The sequence below is a fragment of the Merops nubicus genome, unplaced genomic scaffold, assembly GCF_000691845.1.
Source record: "Merops nubicus isolate BGI_N331 unplaced genomic scaffold, ASM69184v1 scaffold48012, whole genome shotgun sequence".
NCBI lineage: Eukaryota > Metazoa > Chordata > Aves > Coraciiformes > Meropidae > Merops > Merops nubicus.
Genome location: NW_008596484.1, coordinates 1 through 9,258, shown reverse-complemented (window position 1 = coordinate 9,258; position 9,258 = coordinate 1). Strand labels below are relative to the sequence as shown.

The following is a 9,258-nucleotide window of genomic DNA, read 5'->3' as shown; positions in this document are numbered from 1 at the left end:
GCAGCCGTGTGCGGGGCCGCGGAGCGGGGAACGCAGACAGCGCTCTGGGCGTGCTGCGGCGGCTGAGGGGCCAGGCTAGCCAGGAAACAGGAGAATCGCTCCCCTTGTCACAACCAATTACTGACATGAACGTGAAACTCCTTTCAGTAACAAGAAGCTGTCAGTATGACTGGGCTGTGGCAAAAACTAGGTACAAGAATTAAATAAATTGAGAGAGATAGGGTAAATTTATTGAAAAGTTTTTAATCTTAAGTTTCATGTATTAGGTTTTGAAACATAGAGCTCTCTTCACAGCATAAGGAGTAGAATCAACTTTTTTGTTACTACATAAAATTCTACACAACCACACTGAACTCTGTCTCAGGCTCACATCTTGGTCACTTGGTCCTCAAGGCTCTGGAGTGATGAAGCTGCTGGCAAAACAGTCGTATTCTCAAGGCTGGTTGCAGACTGGCTCAGCTGTGGAAGACTTGAATACTTACTGTGGAATGCTGTTTATGCTGAAAATATCAAGTATATTTGTACATTTTTCCTAGTCAGAACTGACATTGGTAAAGTACTAGTGGCTTTGGGATATAACTTCTAAAACATGATGAGAATATGCAGCTTTTTGAAAAGAAGCTGCTTTTGTTCAGGTTGAGTTGCCTGGTACAGTATTAGAGAGGAGAACCTACTGAATTGTAGGGAGAAAGAAAGGCATGTTTTCATCTGACTTAAAATTGGATCGTAGAATTCTAGGGGGTTGATGAGGTTCTTGTTACGGCTGAATCTATCCGTGGGAATCTGGGGCTTGCAGAAGAGGCTTGCTTACCAGCAGCAGTGTCAGTGAAGCTCAATGCATGGTGCCTTTTCTTTCCTGAGAACAGTATTAGGTTCTGGTGGTGAACAGGAATACAGTATAAATATGTGCAGTAACTTTAGATTATTTAGTATGATTCCTAAAAATTAACCCGTACCTGTTGTAATTTGAGACTTATTTTGCATAGTAAGAGGTCCTCAGATTAATTGCTAAAATTACACAATAAATGGTGATGCAAAAGCACAGATTTGTACTAAGAATGTAGACAAAAGCATGAGTCATATTTTCAAGTAGCTTAACTTCTTTGGAAAACATGCAGTATTAAACCTGCTTTAAAAATGATGCATAGCTAACTTTTGGCAAGTATGACAGCACGTTAAGTGGGAAATGCCTTTTGGGATGTGTGAAAAGTAAAACATTTATTTGTGTAAGCAACTAATTTGTGCAGTTTCAAATTTAGACTTGGAGGACCTCTACTTACTAAAATAATATGGGTGATAATGAAAAGACAACTAGATTGTTGAAGTAAGGTACACCACCCAAGCCTGAATTCAGAAAGGCACGTGGGCAGCAGCAACACAAGCTGAAAACAGAGTATAGAGTAAGATTACAGTAGGAACATTTAAGAAATATCTTGGAAGAGGCAGATAAGCATTCAGCCATTCCCTACATACAGTTTTATGATCAGAAAGTGAAGCACGCTGCACTTCATGATGCCAACAGAGGAAGTAGTTAATGAAACGTGGCCACTTCAATGGCACTTTCAAGTATACCTTGTCTGACTATTTTAACCATACAAACTAAAGCAGCAAATACGTGTCACATTTTCCTTCTTTGAAGCACAGGAGAGGTACGATTGTTTGGTGCTTATTTAGAATTCCCAGTCTGTGTCATCCTGATTTGCAGTAATATGTCCAAGTTCAGTCCCCATGGCTGTTGAGGGCAGTGCCAAGAACTCCGATCTGTTATTTTGAGCAGGAGGTGGTAATAGAGACAGCAGTGAATTCTGAGTTTGCTCTTTTATCTAGAAAAAAAGAAAAGTTAAAACAGGGCTGCACATAAAAGTCTACGTAACCTTGCATCAGACTTCATTCAAAGCACGTGCAATGAGAGCCATATTTTGGCATGTTACAATATTGAAAATAACAGGATGATGGGTTTAGCTTCTCTCACTTTAGAGTAAGCTGAATTAGTCTCTCAAAACTAATTAATTAGATCTCTAGTTCTGCTTTAAATTAAGAAAATTGACCGTACTTGTTAGTTAAGCTGACTTAAATCACTTTATCAAAGGGGAAATGGATTACTCTTACACTTTGTATATTATTATCAGTACCATTTTGTTTTAAAAAAAGTGAAGCAGATACGCTGTTACAGGATGTTTTTTGGCTCCAGGTAACTTAATTATTTTGTAATCCAACTCCAATATTTTGTGGCTTATTTGGGTTATAGCTGCATCATTTAACAAAATACAGTAAACTCACCTGTTTGAAGAACGTATGCGAAAGCAAACTGCTTGCAGATGGCCTGGATCATAAAATGAACAATATAATTATGTTTTGGAAAGTAAAATACTGCTTTTGGAAAATGGGCCAAACTGACAAATCAATTTGAGCTCTGTGCTTTTTCATCCACAGGACAAATGTGAAGCATGAGAAAACTAGCACAGGATTTCTACATTCTATGCCTCAATTTGTAGTGAAGGCATTACTAAAGAAATCTGTTCTTAAAGGCTTTCTCACTTTTCTGCCTCATTCAGAAGAGACATAGCACTGAAAGCATGTACTTCAGATTTCTGTTTTCTTCTTGGACTACGTGCATGTTTAAAAATCAATTTTACTTGTTACAAAGTACATTCATATTACAAGGAATTCAGAGGTCAGACAACCTTAAAGGTATGGTTCCTTTATCAGACAAGATAGTTCTTAAATATAAAATGTCAAAGGTAAGCATAGTGTTTCCCATAGTACTTCTGATCTGAAATATGGACTTTAACAGTATTCAGGTAATTACTGCATCCTAGATTGGGGGCTGTACTTAGTCTTAGACTGAAGTGGCAGAAAGGAAGTTTTCAGTGGGTTACCTTTTCTCAGGGTCCTGTTGCAAGCAAAGTTCTACCAAGTTGTGGAAAGCAGGTGAAAATGTTTTGGAGAAGGGAATTTGCAGTCTTTCACTGGTCATTGTGCGTGTCATGCTCTCACCAATTCCAGAATCAACACCTGATCGGGAATTCTTCATCCTGGATTCCCCACGGGGAAAGGTGTTTGTATCCCAAGGACAGTATGTGGGACCTTTCAGCTTTTGCAGCAGCATCTAGTGAGAAGGAATAGCAGTGTAAGAGTTCAACAGCTATCCAGACGTATGCAGGGTAAGCTGTGAAAGCCCACAAAAAGGAGGATTATTTGATCTAGAAAGAAGCATGCATATTCGGAATAATAAAAAGCTACCTTTTCAGCAGTAGTAGCATTGGTTTCTCAGAGTAAAACAAAAAAAAAAAAGCTCAGTGTTTTTAAGTAGAAATAGAGTTAAGCATCATACCTGAGTGCGAGGCATATCTTGAAATGGAACGTGTCCATTGGCTAATTCACATGCTGTAATTCCCACACTGTAAATGTCAGACTTCATGTTATACCCAGACAAATCCTGTGAGAGAAAGAAAACTGTACTGGATCTCTGACACCACTGAGCAGTGCTGACAAAAATACAAGTGTCTGTTTCAACACAATATTCTAAAACCCTTTAATCTACCTGGGATCAAGGCAATTAAATTGTGAAGCCCCAGGCATTGTTCAGAAATGATGGCTGCACCGAAGACAAGTTTTAGGATCTGCATTAGTTTCCACGAAGGTCAGGTAGAGAGATTTAGTACAGCACCACCTCACCAACAGCTTTAAAACCAGTTTAGGAGAATTACAAATTTAGTACACCTATGTCTTTTGCAGTTTAACAGCTTCCATTGCACTTCTACAAGCAGACTTAAGCTAGAAGCTGAATACTTCCAGTAACTTTGAGTAGGAAAAAATCAGTGTAATTTATACTAACCTGTCTCAGTAGCTCAGGACTCAGCCAAGGAAGCACCGATGTGCTGAACTGGGGGAAATCATAGACCACCTTTGACTTTTGCCCATTGTTGACTAAACTGTAGAGGTTGTTTAAGCCAGAGAGAGAAACCAGCCCATCCCCTGAAATCAGAATGTGGCTAGCTTTAATATTCCTGTAACATAAAGTGGTAAATTTTAGTTATAAGAATTAGTCAAAGCACTACTAGAGTAGAAAGGCTTTTGTATTTCTTTAAATTATAGTGAGATGTTAGTGAGCAGTTCTATTTACCAGATTATTTTCACAGAAGTCCTTCACTCAGCATGAGTTGTCTTTTAAATACAGCCCCAAGAGAGTGAAGAAATGACCAGCAAGAAAAAATCTGAAAGATAGTGGAGAAGGGCCCTCCTTCCCTGCAAAGGGTGTAAAGTAAGAAAGCCCTTTCTACAACTCTGATTCTCTTCTGCTTCAAAACAACAAATCCAGACACATGTATAATGCCTGTAACAACTGGCTTTAAATAAGGTATGAATTCAATTCCTGTTAAGCTTCTACAAACTTGGTTCTGCTGTATTACTGAAAAAAAAAATGCTTCTGCTCTGTCTGACATGAGAAGGTATATAGGAGACCACACAAGCTGACGATGAGTTTTGTGAAACTAAATTCTTAATAAACTGGATGCTGTAATCTGATTCTTACCTATTGCCATTCTCCTACCTGTGGATGTAGCCATTCTGGTGCATGTAATTTAGTCCTCTGATTGCACCAAACAGAATGTTCCCTATCAATGCTTCACTCATTCCTTCTGGAAAGTAAGTCTTCAGCAAGTGTCTAGCTGAACCTGGAAGTGAAAAACACCTGGCTAAGCCTAACAAATTTTGTAAAATTACTTGTTTGTGCTTGCTTCATTGTATATATTCATCAAGTATGGCATTCTGATCTTTATATTGACTATGGTATGTCAAGAACCGTTACATGGATGCAACTGCATCCACCAGGCAAAGATCATACTCAAGTCATGCTTCTGTTAACTGAAAGTCTATGCCAAACCTGTATTCAACCTAGATAAGTTTTCTGTTGGCAAAATTCAAAGTTGTACAAAGTCAGTTATATCTCCCAGTTTCCCATATTCCTTACATAGTGGATATTAGGACTAAGCACAATTTAATGTGGTTCAAATATCAGTCTTCACTGTGGGTGGAAATTATGTATAGAAGACTTCTCTAAACAAATGGTTTGGGAAAGGATTGTTTTTCTACAAGACAGGAAATGCTTAAAGAAAAACCTCTGATGGACCATGGTCCAAATTGTATCAGCCCTTTTTCCTATTCCAAGTTTGCAGTTAACAGTTCTTACCATAGGCCATGAATGGGGAGATGACCCAAAGCCAACTACCAGCTGTAAATACTGTCCAAAGTGTCATTATGTTGGGATGCTGGAAAAAGTGGGATAAAATCACCTCATTCTATGGAATTAAATGAAAGTGGACATGTTAACCACAAGACAACAATCTTACTAAGAGCACTTAATTACATCAGCATCAGTACAAGAACTGTTCCCTGTGTGCATATGTACAAAGTAATGTGCAGAGTCTGCAATACAAATGTAAATAACTTGCCTAAAATTGCATTTCTCTGAAGTAAATCTAGTTTGCTCACCGTCCAAAGTTTTGGTGTTAAATACGGAGTACAGAACATGTTTCAAAGAAAAAGTTGTACAATTACAGAAATATTTCTAAAACACTTGTTAACTGTTTTCTTCAGAAAGCAGCTCTCAAATTTACATGTCTTGTATTTATATTCTACTCCTTTGGAGGAAAAGCTTGACTTGTGCATCAGACTTGTGCAGAAATGCTGTTGCTTTACCTGTAAGGCTTCCAAATGCTCTTCAGAGCAATTTTCTAGGTCTGTGATCCTCACAGCAACCTGCATGCCTGTGGGTGTATGCCGTGCAAGGTAGACTGAAGTTAAGTTGTTGAACCTCCTTCCTGAAACCAGAAGTGGCCACCTTAACATTGGCAAATACAACAATCCACCACAACATTTCCTTCATATTTAGAGAGAATTTATGGGTTTAGAATTGCAGTTGATAGTAGCATGACCTTTTCTTTAACAATGTCAAGAACTGAAGTAGTTGCAGCAAAATATACCCAGCAAATTAGTTAAAGCATAGCTCTGCTATTTTTCAAAAAAGTAGAAGTACTTAAGTAGTCGTCAGTATCAATTATACATCTAAATGAACAACACTTTCAGTGTACACGTTCACAAAAACTTGCATGCACAGTAGGATTCAGGGCAGCCATCCTTAGAACAATCAACTTGGGTAACCAACTGACAAGGCATTATGCTACCTAAGGATGTATTTATTGTCCACACACCACAGATTTACAAATGTGGAATGCACATGCACAAACATCAAGAGAAAAAAATCAGGTAATTGCTGATTTGCCTTGTATCTTAAGTGATTACTGAAACATGAGCAACATTCTGCAGTATTCTCAGCTAAGGAGACACAGAAACAGCTCTAGTCAGCTCGTAATACATTTTCCAAACTTAATATTTACTGCAGTTAGCAATAACTTATTGAGAACATGCATCTACAGGAAGAAGTATTTTAGGGTACACTTAAGTTACCTATTTCCAGCTGAAGTTCATAGTGAGAGACATTTGAAGAGCAAAATACCATTTCATTCCTTCCTGTAGATGGGGGAATCCAGGCTAGATCAGAATCAGCCTAACAGTGAGGAAAAAATGGACACAAAATTACTGTAATTTTAAAAAATGGACATGTTTAAAGTTAATGCAGAAATATAATTCATTATAATACCAAGATAAAAGTGCTCAAGCCTTAACATTCAAGCTTGTGCTTTTACCATTACACTGAGACCTAGAAACTAAATCATAGTCCTAAGTCATAAAACTATGAGCTATTGGTTTTGTGTGTGTTTGTGTGTTTTGGTTTTGACCAGGTACAAGGTTAACAGTTACCTATAGTCTTCTTCCAAAGTGGAAGCCCTGAAGTACTCTTTGCTATTAACATTTTAAGAAGTACATCCTAATGACATCATTTTTAACACGCAGCAGCTTTGTATTTAACATTGCCAGTTAATGTTTCTGTTTCCTTCTTACCAGGCACTCATGGGCACTGCTCTGTGATAGCTCTTCTGGTCTGATTGCTTCAACTGGTGTACGCAGAATACAGGAACAGTCCTTGATAACAGGAAAACAGTGAATGTTAGTGGAGTCACTGCAATTGACTGCACATGGAAGTGGAAAAACATCAGAAGTAGCCCCTCTAAGCAGGAGTTCAGATCGTTTTCTGCTACAAGTCAGTCAAAAGGTTAAGAAACATCATAGAGCCCATACACAGCAGACCTAGAGAGAAGAGATACTAACATCTCCTTCACTGAAAGCTGATGTAACAAAGTTTACACATCCCAGCACTGGAAATCCCCTCAAGTAAGACATTTCCCCAGAACTTTTTCACATTAAGGTATGGCTGGGTAACAAGGTACAAGTGCCAAAGGCTTTTAAATACAAACTTACCAAACAAGACATGGAACCACTTTAGGTCAGGGGAAAAGTCACATACGTCCATTTACCCTAGAGAAATGAAAATAGCAATGTAAGATCACACAGAGAGCTGTGATAATACAGGTCCCTTTGATGATCTCTGTGAGGCATTCCTCTCCGTTAATACACACAAAACCAAAAGCCCAGCTCTAGGAAAGCCTGCTTCTCTTCAGCCTTTAAGCATCATATGCATTTCAAACTCCACACTGAGGATATGCAATATACATTTCAGTTAGGGCTTTCTTTTTTGATTCATAGGTTTAGAGATTTTATTATCACTACTGAATAATCAATTTAAATCACAAGCTAACTGTGTAAGTGCAGAATGTAAAAGGGAATGGACTCATGAATCCCTGGCAGTTAGTAAGAAAAAATTGTTCTTTTAAAGGAGCACAGCTGTACCACTCAGATCTCAGCTCAGCTGAACTAGGTCACAAAAAAGTAAGCCAAAAGCAACTAGACTTTACATTTCACAAGTGAGAGAGGAAATACTATTGTAAGGGATTTGAGTTTAAAAAAAAAAGGGGGGAGGGGAACCAACTCACATAATTTTCACATTACTTAGGCTACAGAATCAGCATTCAAACCCTCTCAGATCCGAGCAGCCACAATGAATCTTCTCCAGCAGGCTGACTTTGATGCTCTGAAAGCTTACGCAGTGAGGAAAGAGAGGTGACTATGTCTAATAAGCATATCAAAGCTTTTGAAGTGTAGAGTGGCACTAGATAATTTACTTTAGCTACAAGCAAGTCATCTACAACGATGAATCCTACTTGGTGGTGACATAAAAGTCAGCTACAAGATGTAGTTCTATGTTACTATGTAGTTATTGCTTGAAAGTTAACTTTCAAAAGGTGAAGTACTAGATCAGAGACTGGTTATTTTGTTTATCAAGGAGCTAAACTTGATTATATCTAGCAGTTAAATCATGTATGCTATTTAATCAAGGCAGAACTCTCAAAAATCTAACAAGCTCCCACCACCCCAGCCACTGGTGAATATTCAGGGTAATCCTAATTTTTACCCTAAACATCTGCTCTAAGTAAAAAAACACTGCAATTCCTTATTAAAGGTGAAAAATGGAGACAAAATTATATCTTTAAATAGGCATTGGGCCCCTTCAGAGCATCAGGACTCACATGCCCAACTTCACTGAGGAAGTCTGTGGCAGAGTAGGGATAAAAAAAACCCAAACAAATAGCAAGTGCTTCAATATACTGGGCAGCACTGTAATGGCTACAGCATCTTTCTCCTACAGGGAAAGGAGCTACCGCATTCCATTACACAACATAATCTATTCTGTTACTTGGAATACTAAAACCACAAAAGTAAACTGAAGAACAAAGTCTTAACTATGATCCACTTAAGTCAAATACTTTCAGAATTGTTCAAAGGGGTATAGCCAGTCAACAGATATATCCATGATCCACATTTGTTCAAATAACATGAAAAAATAGAATTTTTTATTTTTGTTTTACTTGTGTAGTTTAACACTGCTTCAATTTTATATGGTTTTAGATCACGTCCCTATATAAATCTTTTCCCTGTTTCTATATTTCTTTCTGTATCGCAGGCCTTTGTTCTAGTGAACAGTATTGCACAGCTGAACCGACGCATGCATCCCAGCTTGGCCAAGGCTTCAGATGCAGCGAGCAATGCAGAGAAAGAAAACCAGAAAAACGTGCCTTGAGCTGGGCAAGTGCGGAGGCTCTGGAGCCCGAAGCCCAGGTACTGCGAGCGCTCGTTACTCGGCTCCCGCTGGGCTGCAGCTCCTAGCAGCTCCCGATCGCCCAGCCCGAGCTAAGCGACCCGTCGTGCCAAGAGCAGGGGGCCCGGGCTCTCCCCGCAGAG

The 9,258-nt window shown here is 38.7% G+C and overlaps 1 protein-coding gene across 1 annotated transcript; it reads right to left on the bottom strand.

Annotated features, from left to right (window-relative positions):
- Positions 1 to 1,452: 1,452 nt before the first annotated feature.
- STRADB (STE20-related kinase adaptor beta) lies at positions 1,453 to 7,392 on the bottom strand. Its single transcript, XM_008936381.1, has 11 exons — positions 7,381 to 7,392; positions 6,964 to 7,044; positions 6,469 to 6,568; positions 5,701 to 5,822; positions 5,192 to 5,300; positions 4,553 to 4,676; positions 3,839 to 4,010; positions 3,335 to 3,439; positions 2,880 to 3,109; positions 2,281 to 2,323; positions 1,453 to 1,823 (listed from the first exon to the last, which is right to left on the bottom strand). The coding sequence occupies exons 1-11, from the start codon at positions 7,390 to 7,392 to the stop codon at positions 1,671 to 1,673; spliced, it is 1,251 nt and encodes a 416-aa protein (XP_008934629.1). The 3' UTR covers positions 1,453 to 1,670.
- Positions 7,393 to 9,258: the final 1,866 nt, after the last annotated feature.

Excerpts from the sequence above, each read along its gene's own strand:
- STRADB (XM_008936381.1), bottom strand. Across the intron at positions 6,569-6,963 it reads GCAGTGCCCATGAGTGCCTG|GCTGATTCTGATCTAGCCTG; the intron begins GTAAGAAGGAAA and ends CCTCACTGTTAG. Across the intron at positions 5,823-6,468 it reads TGAACTTCAGCTGGAAATAG|GAAGGAGGTTCAACAACTTA; the intron begins GTAACTTAAGTG and ends TTCTGGTTTCAG.